Genomic DNA, 21,339 nt, shown 5'->3' on the forward strand with positions numbered 1-21,339 from the left:
CTTATAACAAATATGAAATAGGCAAATGTTCAGTAAGGCTGAAGGTCATCTAATCCGCAGCTTAACTCCCATACCTCATTCTTCTTTTCAATGAACTATTTACCTGCAACAAGTTGTCTGTTAGTGATCTCTTCTAATATTTACTAATTAGTGTGTGGGGGGTGGGGGCTGGCTTATGATTACACAAGTGGAGAGAGGGCATAGTTACTTCTGAATAGGGAAATTAGTATCCGTCTTTAATTTTGTGACAATGAAAGTTGTTCTGCCAAAAAGAGCAGGGATTATGCAGGAATGTTTTGCTATGAATCCATTTGGTTTAGCTTCTTGTGATCACTGATGTGGATTAACGAAAGAAACAATGGACATGTCCATGCCAGGTGCTGTCCATATCTTTTACTCCCCAATTGTCACTATGTCAGTTTGTATATACTCTGGTGGTTCAAATAACCATTGTGACATTACCATTATGGTATTTTAAAGCAGAAGGATTCTTAGAAATTTTTCAGCCTAATAATATCATTTTCAGATTTGACAAAAGAAACCAGGGAGGTGAATATTATTGGACAAAAAAGCAACATTTTGAAGGTGAAATCCAACCTTCTGATTATTTAGAGTAAGAGAAACAACAACAACAAAAAGTTACATTTTACAGAGACTTAAGAGTCCATCTTTTTTCTTAATTAAAAAAATCAAACTGCTATATACATTATGAGAGATGTCTGACAAGTGGTTTGATAACTCAGTTTTTTTTCCTAATGAATTTCTCTTTGATGCTTTCTTAAATCCTAAGTCTCATTCTCTTTTCTGATCAACTACACACTACTTTATCCATTTTCCCACTTTCCCCAATTCAATTACCTTGGAGCTAAGCCCTTCTCTTATTTGGGTTCATCAGAGATTTACTTTTATAAGATTAATTATTTTAATCATGACTACCTATTAAAAATAACTCACTTTAGTATGTGCTGTGTAAAATATGTGTAGTGTTCATTTTAAACATGATAAAATGATGTAGAAAACAAGATTGAAAGTGTAAAAACCAAGGATGAAAGTGCTTTATTAAATCTTTGATTGATGAAGATTCTACAGGTCTTAAATGTTTCAGTTCCCTCTCAATTTGGTTCCACGTCAAGAATTTTTCTCATGAATTCAGAAAACTCATCTTATAGCCATAGGAAGTTAAAGTAACAGAAAAATTACTTATGGTAATATATATTAATAATCGATAACACAGAGGAAATGCTAGAATGCCTGTATAAATAGTTTTAAAGGTTTAAATTTTTGTTGTAGTGATATAGATACTACATGTTAGTAAGTTCGAGATTCTTTGGGCAAAATTATACAAAAATGTGTTATGTAAAAGAGTATGCAGTGTTTAATTTAAAAAATCCAAATTTTAACAATATGTGCTTATAGGCAATTAAAAGTCCCCAGAATTTTCTTAACCTGAGAGCCTCTTTGGTTTCAAGCAAAATAAAAGAGTATTTAATAAATGGACTCCTTTCTCAAGGTAGAGGAAAGAAGGTGTATAACTTTGCATCCAGAATTTAATTTTAGTTGAATAAAGGAAGACACAAAGTGTTGTGAAGCCAATTGCATGTTCTCCTAGTATATGAAATGCAGTCTGGGCAAATGGAACATGTGTGAATTGGTTGATCTGGTTCTATTTTTAACGATCAGAGCTGGGCATGTCTCTGGCTGTTTCCCTTCTCGGGTGGTTAGATGATTTATTTCAACACTATCAGTTATATAATTAATGGGGCCCACTGTACTGTTACAAATGAAAAACAAATTTAAAACTCTCCATTAGCTGTTTGCTGATCCAGTATCTTTCAGACAACCATATACAGTTGGCAGCTCGGTCAAGAATTTTGGAAAATACTTTCTTATGTGGTTACCATGATATATAAGGTATAATATATATGCATACTATAATATATATGCAGTGTAACTAAACAAACCAGATAGTCAACCTGTATGTTTGTTGAAGCTTTCATAACACAAAACAGTTCTATTATGGGTGCCTGTCTTGGGTGTAAGTGCTCTGTATTTAAAATATACCCATGCTATACTCTTTAGGGAAAACTTACTTTTTGAAATTTCAAATGATTCAAACTTGACTGGCTGAATATAGTTCACTAGATTGGACATCTCTTCTGTGGCCATTGCCTCACTTCCAGCAGTGCCCTGGAAACAGGAATTAAAAAGAACTAGAATCATCAATTTAGTAGTCAAGGTGATTTTCCTAGGGCAATTATCCCAATTATTCATGAAAGCAGAAAACACTCCCCTTCTGAAATGTATTAGCTATAGACATTCCCTTGTAGCAGTGGAAGAAGTAATGTCTCTCCTTAAAGAAGTGGGGAGCGGAGACGGGACACTCCCATTCTGTTCACCGGACAGCAGCAACATCCCAGCAGCCCTTTAGAGAAGCAGCACTTCATCTGCCTTCCTTCTCTCATCTCCTGATTCACATTCCCCTTCATTTTAATAAGGAAATTTGAGAAGCATGGAGCTACACCTCATTTGCCATCTGAGGGAGTTCATAGATGACATCCAACATTAATAAACTAAGAACTCATTTCATTATACAATTGGATTATGTAGATGATCTGTGAATGTATTAAAAACTCTTTTAAAAAACTCACTTGTGGAAGTGGATTGTGTGGACAAAAAGCTGCTTCCTTTTTTATGATTATTCTTTTATTCTTGGTCTCTATGTGCCTGTTAACCAAGCTGTACTGTATATTGCAGAGGCCTATAGCTCAGGTTCTAGAAACAGATTTCCTAGTTTTAAACATCAGTAGATTTTCTATTTTACATTAGAAGAACTTTATTTACTTTATTTAATAGAACAGAGAGAAACTGAGAGAGAGGAGGAGGGGGGCCTGGTGGTGGTGCGCCTGGTTGAGCATACATGTTACAATGTGCAAGGACCTGGGCTCAAGCCCCAGGGGGAAAGCTTCTGCAATGGTGAAGTAGGACTGCAGGTCTCTCTCTGTCTCTCTCCCTCTCTATCTCCCTTTCCCTCTCAATTTCTGGCTGTCTCTATCCAGTAAACAAATAAAAGTAATAAAAAAATATAAAAAAAAGGAGAGGGAGGGGAGGTAGAGACGGAAAGAGACAGAAAGACGCCTGCAGCCCTGCTTCACCACTTGTGAAGCTTTTTCCCTGCAGGTAGGGACCAGGAGCTGAAACCTGGGTTAAATCTCAAGTCTACTTAGGGCTGTCAAACCATGGGAAAGTTACTCAGTGCTTTGAATATTTGAATTTGTATCATTAAACACCTTTGGTGGTGACAAATCTATAACTGATACAATTAATGTCATATTTCTGAGCATTTCCCCAAACTTCATGTCTATTCTAGTCTTTGGATTATTTGACAATCCTTTAATCATCTCAATAATTGAAATATACAGGTGTATGTGAAACATTTGAATTCACTGTCAAGACACCTCATTTAATGGATACAAGTCCAACAACATTGTTCATTATAAATTTTGATCAATGTCTTATTTTTTAAATATTTTTTAATTTATGATTGAAAGTGGTTAGCAATATTGTAAGATTATGGAACTACCCACCACCAAAGTTCTGTGTACTCCCCCTGTCACCTCCCAATGATAATAATAACTTATACAGTTTTAGAAACCTTTTCCCCCAAAAAAATCATGTGTGTCAGTTCTCTAGAACCCACATATGAATGAAACCATTCAGTAGTTGTCTTTCATCTCTTTACTTATTTTGTTCAGCATAATCACCTTCAGTCCCATCCATTCTATTATGTTCCAAAGGACACAAGATCATCTTTTTTTTTTTATGGCAGTTTATTAAGGGATATATATTCAATAGTATTCTATTGAATATATATCCCTTAATATCTTTAGCCAGTCATTTGATGATGGGCATTTAGGTTGCTTCTACTCTTTGGCTGATGTGAATAATACAGCTGTGAACAAAGAGGGTGCATATGCCCCTTCTAATTAGTGTTTGAGTGCTTAGTGGATCAATGCCTAAGAGTGGTATTGCTTGGAGGTAGGAAATTCCATTTTCACTTGTCTAAACACTCTCTACACAGCCTTCAAAAGGGGCAGTTTGCATTCTCCCCACAAATGTAGCAGAGTTGCCTTTTCTCCACAACCTCTCCAGCGCCTGTCATTTCTGGGTTTGCTTATGTAAGCCATTCTCTCAGGTGTGAGATGGTATCTTAGCACAGTTTTAATTTGCATTTCTCTAATGATAAGTGAAGTGGAGCATTTCTTCATGTGTCTGTATACCATGTGTATCTCTTATTTAGAAAACTGTCTAGTTTTTTAATCCAATTTTATTGGGTTATTTTTTTTCTTTTGTAGAGCTATATATAAGCTTTATATCAGTCACTTGTCAGATGTGTGATAAACAATGTCTTCTCCTATTTACTGAGTTACCTGCTTATCTTTCTATAGTTTGCTTTCACCATGAAGAAGCTTTTTTACTTTCATGTAATCCATTTATTTACTCTTGTTTTCATTTCCCATGTCAATGAGGTTGAGTCTCCAAATGCATCTATGATGTGAAGATTCTGCAGTTTTACCAATATTTCCTTCTGTAAATTTAAGTTTTGGGTGCTGGGTGGTAGTGTACCTGGTTGAGTGAACATGTTACAATATGCAAGGACCTGGGTTCTTGCCCCTGGCCCCAACCTACAGGGGAAAAGCTTTGCCGGTGTTGAAGCAGTGCTGCAGGAATCTTTCTTTCTCTCTCCTTCTCTATCTCCCCCTTTCCTCTTGATTTCTGTCTGTCTCTATCCAGTAAATAAATAAAGATAATTTTAAAATTAAATTTTAGAGTTTCTGGCATAATATCTCGGTCTTCCATCATTTTGATTTGATTTTGGTGTATGGTGTTAAGTAGTGGTCTAGTTTCACTTTTCTACATTTAGCTGTCCGATTTTCCCAGCACCATTTGTTCAAGAGGTCTTCCTTACTCCACTGAGTCATTTTGGTTGATTTGTCATATATTAGGTGGCTGTATATGTGTGAGCTCATTTCAGGTAATATTTCAGATAATATTTTATTGATCATATGTCTATGTATTCCCTTTTATTTCCCTTGTTTATTGTTGTAGTTATTATTGCTATTGTTACTGATGTCATTGCTCTTGGATAGGACAGAGAGAAATGGAGAGAGGAGGGGAAGACAGAGAGGGAGAGAGAAAGACAGACACCTACAGACCTGCTTCATCGCCTGTGAAGCGACTCCCCTGTAGGTGGGGGGCCGGGGGCTTGAACCGGGATTCATACGCCAATTCTTGCACTTTGAGCCACCTATGCTTAACCTGCTGTGCTACCGCCTGACTCCCTTATGTCTACTTTTTTTTTTTTTTTTTTTTTTTTTTTTTTTACCAGAGCACTGCTCAGCTCTGGCTTATGGTGGTGCAGGGGATTGAACCTGGGACTTTGGAGCCTCAGGCATGAGTCTCTTTGCATAACCATTATGCTATCTACCCCTGCCCCCCTATGTCTACTTTTATTCCAATACCACGCTGTTTTAATTGGAGAGCATGATACATCTATATTTTCCCCCTTTTTCTCACAAGTGGTTTGCTATTCGCTGGTTTTTGTGATTCCTCACAAATTTTGGACAAGTTGTTAAATCTCCTTGAACAATGTCATCCAGATTTTATAGGGATTACACTGAAGCTGTAGACTGCATTTGGATCAATGTCTTATTCCTTTCCAGATCCATGTTCTTTCCCTTTTTAAAAGGTATTGAAAAGATTTTAAAGGGAACTGTGACACTTACACCACTAGATGGCAGAAGATGACCATCAGTTAGATCCAGACTACACAGTCTCTGAGATCAGAAGTCAAACCCTGGAGACCTACCTCATCCATTGAAGATTTTTTACAGTCATCATCATCATCATCATCATCACTCTCTGTATCAGCTTCTCCTGTCAGAATTAAATAGCAGATCATGAAGTAGACATATTTAATAGGTGAAGCATATTTAACATGTCTATAACCAATCACTTCCTTGGAAATTAACCTCTCATGGTTTGTTTTAAAATTATTCCTCAAGATGTTTAAAATGATTATTAATTATAGAAATTATACTGACCTGTCTGAAGGTAGCTATGCACACCACTGTATACCATGTATCAATGTACTGCCATTATGAATATAGTTTTTTCCCTAAAATTTGTGTCTACAGCTATACCACCCTAAACACGCCCGCTCTCATCTAAAATTTGTGAATACCATTTAAAATTCCTGAATTCTACAAAAAGTGTATATATATGGCACATACCATTAGCTTTCCATAGTCCATCAATTCTACATTCTTTTACAACATCTCCATGAACCCTAAAACTGAACTGGTTCCTTTCCTGACTCTTCCATATATGCTTAACTGTACATAGTGACTTTGAAACTACTTCTTCAAGGACACAGAAGGTCTCACAGAAGTTGAGGAAGAGGACATGAACCTGGGTAGGAGTGGTGGGGCTATTGTAGCACCTCTCACTATACAAAAGCTTTAAGGATATCAGCAACATCCTAAGACTTCCCTACGGGCTTATTGGATGGACACACTGTCATTATCTAAATAAAGCACATAATTTTTGAAATGGTGAAATTCTATTTAAAATTTCAGAATAAAAGTGAGTCTTGAGAATAGTCACATCTGGAACTATAGCTCAATCAGACACAATTCATCTTAAGCCAACATTTAGCCAATATATAGCTGCTTCAAAAGATATTTTACTTTAAAGATCTTATGGCAGATTTTATTAGGTTTAGCCCTTAAGCTATACTGGCAATATAAAGCATTACACTTGTTTCATAGTTCTAGGCTCCAGTCAGTTTTAGTCTGGTCAGTTATACAAAAATGTTCAAGTGAAAAGAAAAGAAGGCATAGTTTTAAAATACTTTCACTACTTGAAGCATTCATGCCACACAGTAGCACTATGAGCCCAGTAGATGGCAATATTGGTACAACAATGAGTCAAGTACCTTCCTCACTGCCTTCTGAAAGTTAACTGCTCTGTTCAATCTATGTAAATGACACAGTGTACACAGAACTGTCATCCAAGAAGCTTATAAATGTTTTCACTTGGTTGGTGAAATTAAATAAATTACTGAATGATTGCACTAAGAAAAGTATTCATGAAATATCTTTAGAGAAAAAAGATTTCTGGGATCAACACGACTTACTATTTATGACTTGTTTATTAAAGAAAGCCACATACAGTCACTTTATGACATGGAGATCATGTTAGTCAATAAGTGAATCAATTATATTGACTATACAAAGCATATCTTACAATGCAAAAGATAATCTTTTATGAGGTTGGCTTGCTTAAAGGTTTTTTTATAATCAAATGTGATGCCCTAAGTTCTTATAACTGGTTTTTGTTTTTTAATTAGATTACTATTACCAAGTAAGTAAAATGTTGTTTGGCAGAGCCTTCTACACAATGTTTTTTTTTTTAAGATTTTATTTATTCATGAGAAAGATAAGAGGAGAGAGAAAGAACCAGACATCACTCTGGCACATGTGATGCCGGGGATCGAACTCCGGACTTCATGCTTGCGAATCCAAGGCCCTGTCACTGAGCCACCTCCCGGACCACCTACACAAAGTTTTATAGCATACAACAACATAGGTCATTTAAAATACTCAGGTAACCATTTAGTTTATTTGGCAAAAAAAAAAAATATCATCTTTTTTTTTTTTTCCTGTATGATCAAGAAATCTTTTGAGGGAACTTGAAGAATACTAGTTGAACTATTTAAAAATCTTACTTTACTCCAATTCTTTATTACTAGTGCATTGACAAAGGGTTGGACTCTAGAAGAGGCCTTTAGCCAAAAGGGGCTATGATGTGGAGATCATGTTGGTTAATAAAGTGAATCATTCCAAGCTGCCCCAATATCAGGACCCATCTTCCTCAGTTGTAGCACAGAGTATGTTGTCCAGCTTATATGTTAACTCTCTTTTCAGCCACCAGCTTCCAGATGCTAGCATGATGCCAACCAGACTTCCCTGGACAGAAAACCCCACCAATATGTCCTGGAGCTCTGATTCCCCAGAACCCCACCCCACTAGGGAATGAGAGAGACAGGCTGGGAGTATGGATTGACCTGTCAATGCCCATGTTCAATGGGGAAGCAATTACAGAAGCAAGACTTTTCACCTTCTGGATCCCACAATGACCTTGGGTCCATACTTCCAGAGGGTTAAAAAATAGGAAAGTTATCAAGGGAGGGGATGAGCTGTGGAGTTCTGGTGGTGGGAATTGTGTAGAGTTGTACCCCTCTTGTCCTATAGTTTTGTCAGCGTTTCCTTTTTATAAATAAAATAAAATAATAAAAAACTAAAGCTAATCAATCAAATTAGCTTGGGAACAAGAACCATTTCAAGCTTTTAAAAGTTTTTTGAATCTCCAATACCAAGATCTACAAACTGAATGGAAAATTAGTAGTGTTCTTTAGTCAGGGGCCTTCCTACATATTCAAATGCCCAAAATTTCCATTGAAAAAAGTAAGAATTGCACAACAGACTCTGAGACCAGCTTAGGAAATCTACCGAATTACTAACAGATTGCTGCTCTTCTCTGTATTAAGCAATAATATTCACTGCCTGTTAAAATCGTTATTTGTGTTATCCACCCAGTTAATAAGAGGGAGAAAGCTGGTAGTGATGAAAACAGATGGTAAAAACAACAAGTTCCCACATACAAGGAAGACCTACTTTACTCACACACATACAAGGGGTTGAATTGTGCTAGGAAACAGGCGATTAGGGATACTTTGTTCTCAAACATCAAGAAGGACATTCTTACTGAGAATGAAATTTATTTCTGAGAAAAAAAAATCAGAATTGTGCAATATACAAGGAGAAAATTACAGAAAACCTTTCAAATAATTATTTAATATTTGTTGATAGAACTTTAAGTTAAACAATAAAAGGAATTAGCTAATAGGGGAAAAAAGAGCAAATATTTTTCAAGGTCTTGGCTAACCTTTCCCCCCCTATTGCCATAGAATTTATATAATTATCTTAGCTATTTAAAAATCCATTAATTGGCATGTAAGTATACATATATAGATAATAGGTGTGCACTGCAATAAATTTTGCCAACTAAACTCAGAAATCAGTAGTTAGGTCAAGAAACAAATATCAGTGTCCCGAAATCCCCTTGGGGTTGGTTCCCTTCTCACTTCTTCACAAGGGTAACTGTATCTTAACTTCCGAAGGCATGACTTGGTTGTGCCCATTTTTATACTTAACAGAATCATAGAATTAATGCTTTTTAAAAAAAAAATAAATAATTCCACTTGCTCAACATCATGCTTCTGAGATTTATTCAAATTGTTGTGTGTGGTTGTAGATAATTATTGCATATTATTTCACGGTATAAAAACACCACCATTTATCTGCCAGTGGGTATTTGGTTGGTTTCCAGTTTCTGACTGTTCTGAATAAAAATGCTTTAAGCAATTATTGAACTAATTTTTGATGGATATCTATTGGACACCTACCAATGGAATCTAGTTTTATGGGGTGCATATGTACAGTTTTTGTAGCTACAACCAAATAAATAGATTACCGGTGTATTTGTTCCAACATAAAAATCTCACTGAAGAATTTCCTAAATTTAAGCTTAACATTCCACTTATTAGTTGACTTTCAATCAGAAGATCTTTATAATGCATTTTTCAGACTGCCAAGATTTTCACTCAACTTGGAAAATAAATTAGACTAAATAACAACTAATTCAAAGGAACTGGATAACCACTTTGAATTCCTTTTTCTGAAACCACAGATCTCTATTTCAGTCTACATCTAAAAGGGAAATTAGTGAAATAAAGCATTGCCTAATTGTTATAAAAGACAATTCAACTAACTTTACCATTTCATGTTTGAAAAAAAGCTCTGTAAGATATGGGTGAATTAATTGCTCAGATCTCATCAGCATGTCATCAGTAAGAATACAGTCACTGAGCATCATATGCTTAGTCCTACAGTAAATGTCAAGGAATTGCTGTCCATAAAAGTTCAAAATTATGTGATCACTCAAAGATTAATTGGTTTAAATGGTAGTCTCCTTCCAAATTTCCATATCCTATGAATACTCTTGATAACTTTTATGATAGGAGACACACTGCAGATGAGATTAGCTTAAGGACAATAATTAGGGAGAGATTATTCTGAATTATCAGGGGTTTGCCCATTTTAATGACATGAGTTCTTAAAAGCAGAGGACCTTCCTAGTAGTGTCACATAAGAGAGAGACATGACAACTGAAGAAGAGTCAATGAGATATGATATTGCTAGTTTTCAAGCTGAAGGAAGGGGAGCATGAGTCAAAAAATAAGTACAGCATCGAAAATCAGAAAAAGTAAAGACATGAATTCTTCCCCTGGAACTCTAGAAAGGAAGGCAGCTGTGCAGTCACCTGGAGTTTAGCTATGAGATCTATGTAGGTCATCTTGACCTGCAGAACTGGGGAATGCACGTGTGTGCAGTGTTAATCCATCAAATCTGTAGCAGCAATAGAAAAGAAATATGATTCATATATATTCATATTTAGCACAGAAGCCTGTGTAACCTTTGCATCCCTGTCAATCTGAGCTCGCAGTCCATAGTCACAGCTAGAAACATTCTAGGCTGCACTCATTTCAGGACAAGTCTTCCTCAAGTGTCAGAGCAGGTTGACCTAGACTCCCTTCAGAGACTGTAACAGTCCCTACCATTGCTGTTCTACACTGAAGGCAAGATCCTGTAGAGGCCCACAAGAGGGCTTATGATGATGTTCCTGATGGAAGAGACCAGTGATGGTGGAGAAAGGGGTCTTTCAGAGGTCTAGGCCCATCATATCTATATGGGAGTCCAAAGATCCCCTAACTAAAGTCCCAGATGATAGAGTGACCAGGTAGTGACTAAAAGGGCTATCAATAAAGTGTGCTAGTCTCTTTCCCTTATTCAGTTTTCATAGTCCTTGGACAAAGTGAGATTTAGAGTGATTGAGGGAAGTGAAATAGGGGGTAGGAATGGAGGGTATCCATACCTAAGTAGAAAATATTTTGTTGGGGGCTGGACCCATTGCCCAGGAAAGTCCAGGCTGTAGTTTCCATGAGGTCTGAGCGGATCTGACCTCAAAACCTCCCCCTCCCCGCATGGTCGAGATATTGCTGGTCCCCCCCGACCTTTGGAATTTATGATGACTGGACCCCCAGACAAGAGCGCTTCTCTCACATGCCACACCCCCCCCTTTCCTTCTTTAATTAAAAGCCATGGATTACTGTTTGTGGGTAACTTAAAAACTGCCAGCAAACATCCTGATTGCTCAGCTTTCCCCCACCCCCTGCTTCCCTAAAGTGCCTGCAATCTACCTCTGGGAAAATGTACATCATTAAGCTTGTGACCAAACCTTGTATGGTAATCTTTTACTTGTGATCAAACAGTCTGTAGGTCAAAATGTGACTATGCATTGTATTGCTCTGTGTTTGGGTTAATGGTTACCTCAAGCTGACCCCCGAGTTGTAGGTATATTTGTCTGCCTTTTCTTTCAATAAACGAGTTGCCCCACTGAGGCCCTCCCAGAGCTGACTGCTTATCTCTCTGAACACTTTGCCTTCTGCACACGGAGCTACCTCAGAATCCCCAGAGGGCTGCTCTGACCTCTGTCTCCTCAACCTGCAATGGCCAGCCCCCACAATATTTCATTAAGTACTCTATGTTATATTTGTTAGGTTTTTCCACTTGCTTGTTGCACTTACTTAGTCTAAGTTCACTACTACAGACAATCGAGCACTTTCACTTTAATGAATATATTTTCTCCTAACTTATGGATACCTATGGACATGTACCTTATCCCTTGGGCTCTGATCTATATTGATGGGGTTTATAGTTAATGGTTTTACATACTTTCTTCATATTTGTGAGCTATTTTCTGCTCTGATCCAGATCTCTAGTCCTATTCCCAACTCTGTCATTGTCTTCCCAAACAATAATTTTAGCCCACCTACATGTTAGCAACTGGACTCAGGCAAAAACTACTGAAGTCATGGAGCCCTTGGAATCTATCTAAAGCAGTTTACTAGCTTCTTCCCACATGCAGACCCTTAGTTCCATCTGTTATATTCTTACCTTTAGGTTCCTGATTATTAAACAATATGTCCTGATTTATATCTTAATGCTTTTCAACCACCAAGTTGCAGATGCTACCATGACTTCAACCTGACTTCCCTAGGGCAGATGACCTCACCAATGTGTCCTGGAAGCTTTCCTCCCCAGAGCCCTATTCCACTAGGGACAGACAGAAACAGGCTGAGGGCATGGACAGACCAGCCAGTGTCCATGTTCAATGGAGAAGCAATTACAGAAGCCAGCCTTTCCACCTTCTGCACCCCATAAGGAATTTTGGTCCATACTTCCAGAGGGATAAAGAATAGGGAACCTTCTAATGAAGGAGATGAGATATGGAACTCTGGTGTTGGGAATTATATGAAATTGTACCTCTTTTACTCTACAATCGTGTTAATCATTATTAAATTACTAATTAAAAAAGTAAAGAAAAATGACTTAAAATTGTGCCCAAATTGTAATCTCTTTCTAAACTAATAAACTAATTTTCAGAGTGACATTTCTTTTGAGTACAATAAACTTGTTGGAATGAGATCATTGTGAATTTAATAAGAAGAGGGCAAGGAATACAGAAGAGTGTCAGTCATTAAATATTTCTTAATATTGTCCAGAAGCATGGCTATGGAGTAGTAGAAGCCACAGTTTACTTTTCTTAATCAGCTAGCATAAGCAATGGCGGTCACCTGAAAACTTAACAAAATAAAACTAGAATCTCTTCAAAAAACTCACCAAGCCACAAGTGAGTATAAACATGTGTGGCTCATGGGCAGAAAAGGAGTGAGGGGTGCAACTCCCAGTACTAAAATCTGGTGCTGAGACAGCAGGCACCAAATTAGATAGGCGCTGAGATACACCACTCCTGGGTCCGAGTTTTAGTAATAAATACACTTAAAAGGAAAATAAAAACCACCTAAAAGGTTACCAATTTTAACTAGGACTTCTTGAGTTTCCACTGCGGTTGCCCCCACACAGGCTGGGAGCACCAGGGAGACCCTTTATTGATATCAAGGTCACAGAACCAGCCCGGTGACTCAAGATAAAACATATCCCCACCAAGATATATAAAGAAGGAAATAGAATGCTTTAGCCATGACACCTCCAGCTGGCACAACAACAAAATCTACGCAAATGAGGAAACTGAGAAATACATAGCAATGACAGAAACACCAAATGTCCAGACAGAAATAGATCTAGGAAAAAGGACAGAGTTCAGAAAACTCCTTATGAAGTCAATTCGAGACTAAAGTTAAGACTTAAGAACTAAACAATCATTTTACCAAACAATTACAAAGAACAGAAAAAGAAATCCAAACAGAGCTACAGAACCTAAAGGACACTTTGAATGCAGTTCAGCTTGAGGTAAGAGGCCTGGGAAATAGACTTAACCAGGTGAAGGAGAGAACATTAGAAGATACAACTACCATACTCTGTGAATTTAAAATTCTTGTAGAGGAAAGGTGTAGGAAAAATGAAGCACCTCTCAATGAGACAGCAGATGCCATCAGAAAGCTAAGCATCAGAGTTGTTGGGATACCCAAAAGAGGAGAGACAAAGAAGTAGAGAACATACTCAAAGAAATTTCAATAGAGGGAGTCAGGCTCTAGCGCAGTGGGTTAAGCGCAGGTGGTGCAAAGCACAAGGACCGGCATAAGGATCCCGGTTTGAACCCCGGCTTCCCACCTGCAGGGGAGTCGCTTCACAGGCGGTGAAGCAGGTCTGCAGGTGTCTATCTTTCTCTCCTCCTCGTTGTCTTCCCCTCCACTCTCCATTTCTCTCTGTCCTATCCAACAACGACAACAACAATAATAACTACAACAATAAAACAACAAGGGCAACAAAAGGGAATAAATAAATAAAATAAATATTAAAAAAAAGAATTGCCAACCACAAATTCTGTATTTTGCTAAATTATCCTTCAAATATGAGGGAGAAATAAAAATCTTTTCAAACATTCAGAAACTGAAGGAATTTGTCACTACCAACCCTCCCTTGTAAAAATTTCTGAGAGGAGTACAACATGAAGAGACAAAGGAATCCCAACTTTTAATGTGATGATAAATATTAGAATAGAATAGAACCAGGGACACAACAACAACAGGGAAAATCAGACACGAGAAAAGGGTGAGCAAAAATAGAATGACACAGTCCAATGTTGGTGAACCAAGGCCAACCTGAAAAAGACTCTTGCAAATAGGTCTACAAAAGAACAAAAATATCTCAATAAAAATGTGGGCCAAAGAACTAAACAGTTTTCTAAAGAAGAGATACACATGGCATAAAGACACATGGAGAGATGTTCCACTTCACTTATTAGAGAAATACAGATTAAGACTACACTGAGATACCATCTCATGCCTGAGAGAATGGCTTACATAAGCAAACCAGGAAATGAGAGGCGCTGGAGAGGTTGTAGAGAAAAGGCAACTCTGCTACATTGTTTGGGGGAATGCAAACAGGTACAGCCCCTTTGGAAGGCTGTAAAGAGAGTTTTTAAACAAGTAAAAATGGAATTGCCTTGCCACCCAGCAATACCACTCTTAGGCATTTATCCACTAAGCAGTTAAACACTAATTAGAAGGGACATATGTGTTCATAGCTGCATTATTCACAATAGCCAAAGAATAAAAGCAGCCTAAATGCCCATCAATGGATGACTGACTAAAGAAATTATGGGATATTTATCCCATGGAATATTGCTCTGAATTAAAAAAAAAGATGATATCATGTCCTTTGAGATAGAATGAATGGAACTGAAGGTGATTATGCTTAGCAAAATAAGAGAAGAGAAGAAAGACAACTATTGAATGATTTCACTCATGTGGAATCTAAAGATCTGATTTACATGAACACACACACACACACACACACACACACACACACACACACACACACACACACACACCCAAACAAAACAGAAGTAAGCTAACTGTAACATTTTTGAAAGCTATGGTGTGGTGATGCTATATGCCCTGACACAGTGGTGACGTCAGCTTTGGCGACAGAAGGCTGACAGAGTGTGCAGTGATCTACGCAGGTGCATGGTGGACTGTAAGTGAATCCAGACTGCTGGTGTGCAAAGCATTGTGGGTAGGCTGAATAGACTTAAAAGGACAGCAGCGGGAACTCTGGGGCTCTTTGGCTGCTGCTTCTTCGCCTGGTCAGATGCCTCTCAGTGGAGGTGCCCCAGGCATCCATCCGCCATGTCTACTTCTCCTGGGAACTGAGCACGTGTGACTCTGCTAGCTGGTAAACTTTTAGACCCCTCTACAGCCATGAGCAGCCTTTACCAGAGCTTATAATTGTTTATCTTATGGGACTAAACTTTGATAACCATATTCAGACTTTATAGACCTAGTGTACGCTTGACCCTTGATGATAATTGCTTATTTTGCCTTTTACCTGTTTCACCCTAATAAACCGTGTATTGATTAAACCAGTTCCCAGCTCCCTCTGTGAATTCTTCTATATGCGCCACAAGCAGCCCCAACCTGCATACCTCGTTTTAAGTTAATTTACAACACTATTGTGGTTTCCTTTGTGAGCTGGGAGGGTGAGGATACAAAATGTTGGTGGTGGATGTGGTGTGGAATTACACACAGTAATCTTATAATTTTGTAACAAACTATTAATAACAATTTTTTTAAAAAAAATTCTTATATTTAACACTTTAACTGCTGCAAATATAAGCTATTTCCATTCTATCTCTGCACACATACATTCCTAAGCACAACATCTTAAAGACATTTAAATCACCAGTCCCTCACCGGCTCCTGGAGATGAGGGCTCAAACACACTGGAGGAGTCACTGTATGTGTTAGAGGCTTGTTCTGACAACTTCTTCTTGCCACTTCCTTCTGACGACTTGTGTGATTTCTTCTTATTTTTCACCAGGATTTTGTACATTAAATCCATAGGGCTTGGTAGAGGAACTCCAGATTCCAGCTAGTGGATAGAAAAACATACTCTTTAAAAAAGAACTCCCTAGTGCTGGAGAGAACATTATGGTTATGCAAAAAAGACATTAGTGCCTGTGGTGTGAATCCCAGTTTACGTTTAATCCCTAGCAACACTGAAAACCAGAGCTGAGCAGTGCTCTGGAAAAACAATGAGCCAACCAATCAATCAAACAAATAAGATTTCCCATCTAGGGCCAGCAAAATAGATCACTTGGATAGTATGATGTTTTGCTATGTGTGCCATCCAAGTTTAAGCTTCACCTCCACCTTATTGAAGGATGTTTCAGTGTTATGATCTCCTCTACTCTCTCTCTCTTTGCCTCTCTCTCTCTCTAAAAGAAAGGAAAAAAGACTCCCTTCCTATAAGGTCCTTTCCCCAAAGATATAGTGCAGTTTTGTGTATCAAGGGCTTCTAAATTAATCTTTCCTACTTTCATCAAAGCTAATTCAATAGTTCTAAGTGTGTCCTGCATGCTGGCTTACTTATAGGTTTTTGTTTTGTTTTGTTCTGTTTTGTTTTCCCCTCTACTCTGGAGTTTTGCACCTGGGCCCTGTGTAATTCTATTGCTCTTGGCAGACTTAATTATTTTGTTTTCCTTTTAAATTGCTGACAGACAGAATCAGAGAGGGAGATACATACTCTCCCTCCACAGTACACACACACACACACACACACACACACACACACACACACACACACACACACACACACACCATATACAGAGAGGAAATGAGAAACTACAGCACCTTTCTACCAGGAGTTTCCCCTGATGCTTTGCATGCTGCTCTCATGTGGTGTTAAAGGCTTAACCCCAGGTCTCCACACACGGCAAAATGTGTGCTCTACTGGGTGAGCTATCTATGACGCTCTCACTCATTTTTTCTTATAACAGATCTAGTTTAATTACTCTTATTCTTCCACAGTGAAACTGGCATACAAAAAACCAAAAAAAAAAAAGTGCTCTGGTAAATTTGGCATGTTAATGTGATCTTTTTATAAGCTTTTCTAATGGACTGTGATATCTCAGATATTTTAATTTCTGACAGAGAAGTCCCTGGTCTGATTTTTCAAGGGAGAGGAACAAGTTAGAGTATAGATCTGTCAGGAATAATTGGTAAAGACAAGCAGGAATTCCCAAAGTATCAAGTGTAGCTTTAAAAGAGTGAAACCCCAATTCTGACACCAGGTGTTTATCTTGCTTTACACTTGGCATTAGCAAAAACAGACAGGTTGGCTTTAGGTTCCCTGCCAGCCCTCAGAGTCAAGCTACATACACTTCTTTGCAAGCGACATTTCTAATATTTCAAGTCTATAAATCTAATGGGAAAATCAATTTCCCAGGAGAAAGTATTAGCTATTGTATCAAAAAGCATGTGTACAAGTCCCAAAGTGGACTATCTTTAGAAAGCCTGTTGAACTCCCCAAAGTTGTTTCTCTATTCTTTGCTTACAAGAAGTCTAGAGATAGACACGGAATAGCACTAAGGATATATGGAGACTGGGACAAAGGGTCAAAGAGAAAAGAGGCTACATTAGGTAATTTCTGCTGTGTTTCTTCTCATAACAGGGATGCCACCGGGTAAATAGGAGACTCGACCTCTATTACACACAAAAAGCACATGCACAGAAGCAAGCAGTGGCTAGCAGGGACAGGCAGGATGTCATTAGGCCACCTGCAATGTCCCACTTTACTGACCCATTTCACTCACAGGGGTATGATGAATGAGTTTTCTTGCAAAGTGAAAGACTCTTGCTCCCTTGGACATCTCTGTGGGCTAACTGTGGGGAGTTGCAGTCCTGACTGGGCCATGTCTGCCAGAGAAAAGGGGGATAGACTAAGAGGATGAGAATAGATGTATGACTCCCACCATCAGGGGAATACACTTCCATGCTTCCCCCTGCTCAAAGGGTTCTTAGTCTCACTAGCCTTACCAAGAAATAGAAACATGAAAAAAATGCAAGGAAGTCTGCCCCTAAACCCAAATGTAAATCAGCCTTAATTCTTCAGGAGTAAATAGTTAAACTGCTTACTGGATATTTTTCCAGTGGTTCCATAAGAAGGGCATCTCCAAAGATCAGCCGGCAGTATTCCGCCATCTTGGCCTGCTGCTTTGGGCTAAGAAAGGGAAAGAAAGAATGAAGGACAAAACAAAGAAAGAATGTAACAAAACAAAACAAAACAAATGCATTTAAAAAGCCTGGACATGATCACTTTGCATTACTAGTTAAGAAAAAGGTAATTCCTTCCATCAACAATTCAGGATTAGTTTTGTATCTTTTTATATCCCTTGTTCTTTTGTGAATTTGGATAGTGCATGCAGGTGGATGGTGGCAGTGATTCCTACATCTGCCTGTCTGCACAGGCATGGAAGGAGTGGGCAGCACGTTATCTACCTGTCACTTGATTCTTGAATATCCCACCTTTAGAAGCTCAGTTCCCCCCCCCCTTTTTTTTTTCAATTTCCTGCTTTTAAGTTGATTGCAAAACACATAGCTGGAACTTGGTAATGCCTTTATGCGAAGTACTTAACATCACTATAATGTCAAATAAACTCTAAAGGACTGTGTGAGACGAGATGATGGAAGGGAAGACAGTGAAGGGTGAAAGTTGGGCAGAGAAGGAAGATTTCTGGGAAGAGGGGAGGGAGGAAGAGAGAGAGAGACAGAAACACAAACAATGGAGAAGAGAAAAGGCAAACAGGCAGACGTGTATGCTGTTGAAGGGGGTGCTGAAGGAAAGGCTTGAGAAGTGAAGCAGGTACCTTGGGTTAAGTTGTCTGTGACACTTATGTGCATAAAAGGGACAAAAAATTATGCCAGTCTATGTAGTCACAGAGACTTTTCTGGTGAAAAATGTTGGGAGCTACAGAGTTCACTAAACAGAACTTCAGGTTCTCAACTGCTCTGGAGTTCTAAAATGAGGGTAATAGGAACTGTTCTTGGAAAGGCACAGAGGAGGCTAAGAAAATAACAGGTGCTGTCAACAGGTCAGCACCTGTCATCTGGTGCTAAAGGCAGTCGATGCTGAAGTAGAAGACATTTTTCGTGAGTGCTGGGACTTAGGATTCCCATGTGATGGATGCAAATGCCTTTGAAATATTAAAAGAGTGGAGTTTTAAGGCAGTACCAGCCACCTAGACCAGATGAATTATGCGCATACTAACAGATAAACACAGTTGATAAGAAGGAACAGTCATATTATTACAATATTCCTGCTTCTCCTGACCTTTTAAAAAGCAATACATTTTTCCTTATTCTTCAGGATGTTAAATATCGTTTTTTAAATGCAGTGCAGAGAATGAACCCAGGGCCTTGTGCATGTGTAATATCACTGAACTTGTCTCCTGGCCCAATTTTTATTCTACATCATTTTTTTTTTTGTTTTGTTTAAGGGGGAGAGAAAAAGAGAACAAGAGAAAGAGTCAGGGACAGTAAAGCACTTTCCACTCACTCTCCATGGAGTTGCGTTAGCATTGTTCATGGTGCTCTCCTGTGTAACCATGGAAAAACTCAGAGTCTCATTTATAACACATGGTAAGGCTTGCACTTAACCTTGCAGCCATTTTTTGAGTCCCTAAATGCCATTTTCAAGGTATTCACTTTAATCTGGCTTTATGTGCTGTGGCACTGTTCTATAGGCTGACAACCTTTACTTCTAGTAGTTGTCCCTACACACTGCAGAGTAAGTAAGTGATAACCTAGCCTTCTTAACTATAATCCAAATTCATTATAAAATGGAATCTTTATTATCAATCCTTATCCCATGAATGTTAAGCCTGACTTGTGGGCTAATTTTCCTTTGGAAGTGGTGGTGGTGGTGGTTGTGCTTCAGATCATATTGCAGAGTCTGGGATGTCCTTTAGTGTCAGAGCTCATGTTTTGCCTGTATAAAGCTTGGTTTTGATCCATGGCAAAAAAAAAAAAAAAAAAAAGTCAAATCAAAAAAGTGGACAGAAGAAAAAAATACTGTTTGTATTTTTTTTTTAAACACAAGGTTTATAATTGTAGGGCTAAGTGATTTCTCTAGGGTTCAAATGTGAGTCTGATAGCATCAATTTCTTAGAACTGCAGGAAGAGGTAACAGCAATTAGTAGAAACTTCAAAGCCCTATGGTAACAACCTCCCACCTTCTCATCAGACCTTTCTTCACCAATATAGAATTTTATTGTCTATCTTAGGCAGTCCCACAGCGTACTTATACATCCTAGCAATATCAGGGAGAGAGGAAATTCTGACAATAAAAAAGCAGACCTTAAAAGAAATTGAGGGTGGGCCTGGGGAGACAGCATAGCAGTTATGCAAGACTTTACTGTGGCTCTGAGATCCCAGGTTTATTCTGGCAGCACCAGAAAAAAAGAGCTGACCCTTGCTCTTTGGAGAAGCAGACAAAGAAGTGAATGATCTGGCAAAGCAGTCAGAGCACCCTCGATTCAGATACCCTTGGCTCAAACACTAAATGACCCAGGAGTTCACTCAAGTCTGAGTGTGTGTAATCAAGACAGGTCATTTGTGCAGGGCCAACAGTCTCCAAGTTACATCAGAGAAACTAGTTAAACTCCTCCACCCACAAAATAACATTATGAAATAATACAGTAGTATTAATTGAGTCCACAAAACAGCACCCACAGTTGGTTAAAAAGGCAGATATAGGGCTGGGGAGACAATATAATGATTATGCAAAAGACTTTCATGCCTGAGGTTCCAATGTCCCAAACTCAATCTCAAGCACCACCATAAACCAGAGTTGAGCATATTCTGATCTTTGTATCTCTGTATCTTTCTCTTACTAAAATAAATAAATAAAACCCTATTTAAAAAAGAAAGAAAGGAAGGAAGGAAGGAAGAAAGAAAGAAAGAAAGAAAGAAAGAAAGAAAGAAAGAAAGAAAAAAAGAAAGAAAGAGAGGCAGATTCAAAGGCTGGGAGATAACTCACCTAGTACAACACAAGTTCTGGGTTTGAACCCTAAAACTACAGGATATACCAGTCATCTGGCCTCCTCTCAATCTTAAAAGGGATTCTGTTGGATCGCTCCTTCCTTCCTTCCTTCCTTCCTTCCTTCCTTCCTTCCTTCCTTCCTTCCTTCTTCCTTCCTTTCTTCCTACTTTCCTTCCTTCCTTCCTGACCAGATCATCACCCATTTACCCTATGCTGGTGTCAGGATTGACACCAGCAGGGATCTTGGAGCCTCAGGCATGAAAATCCATTATATGGACCACTGTGCTATTTCCCCCATCCCAAGATACTGCAT

General features: G+C 38.4%; 1 protein-coding gene across 2 annotated transcripts in view; it reads right to left on the bottom strand.

The window, feature by feature from the left end:
* PLCB1 (phospholipase C beta 1) overlaps positions 1-21,339 on the bottom strand; it is an 805,117-nt gene that overhangs the window by 168,888 nt on the left and 614,890 nt on the right. For both annotated transcript variants that reach the window (XM_060186536.1, XM_060186537.1), the window contains exons 13-16: positions 18,122-18,206; positions 15,899-16,076; positions 5,867-5,934; positions 2,091-2,187 (exon numbers count right to left, since the gene is read on the bottom strand). In XM_060186536.1, the coding sequence (XP_060042519.1) occupies positions 2,091-2,187; positions 5,867-5,934; positions 15,899-16,076; positions 18,122-18,206 (428 nt within the window). The remainder of the gene's footprint in view (positions 1-2,090; positions 2,188-5,866; positions 5,935-15,898; positions 16,077-18,121; positions 18,207-21,339) is intronic.

The sequence above is a fragment of the Erinaceus europaeus genome, chromosome 1 (genome assembly GCF_950295315.1).
Source record: "Erinaceus europaeus chromosome 1, mEriEur2.1, whole genome shotgun sequence".
Classification (NCBI taxonomy): Eukaryota; Metazoa; Chordata; class Mammalia; order Eulipotyphla; family Erinaceidae; genus Erinaceus; species Erinaceus europaeus.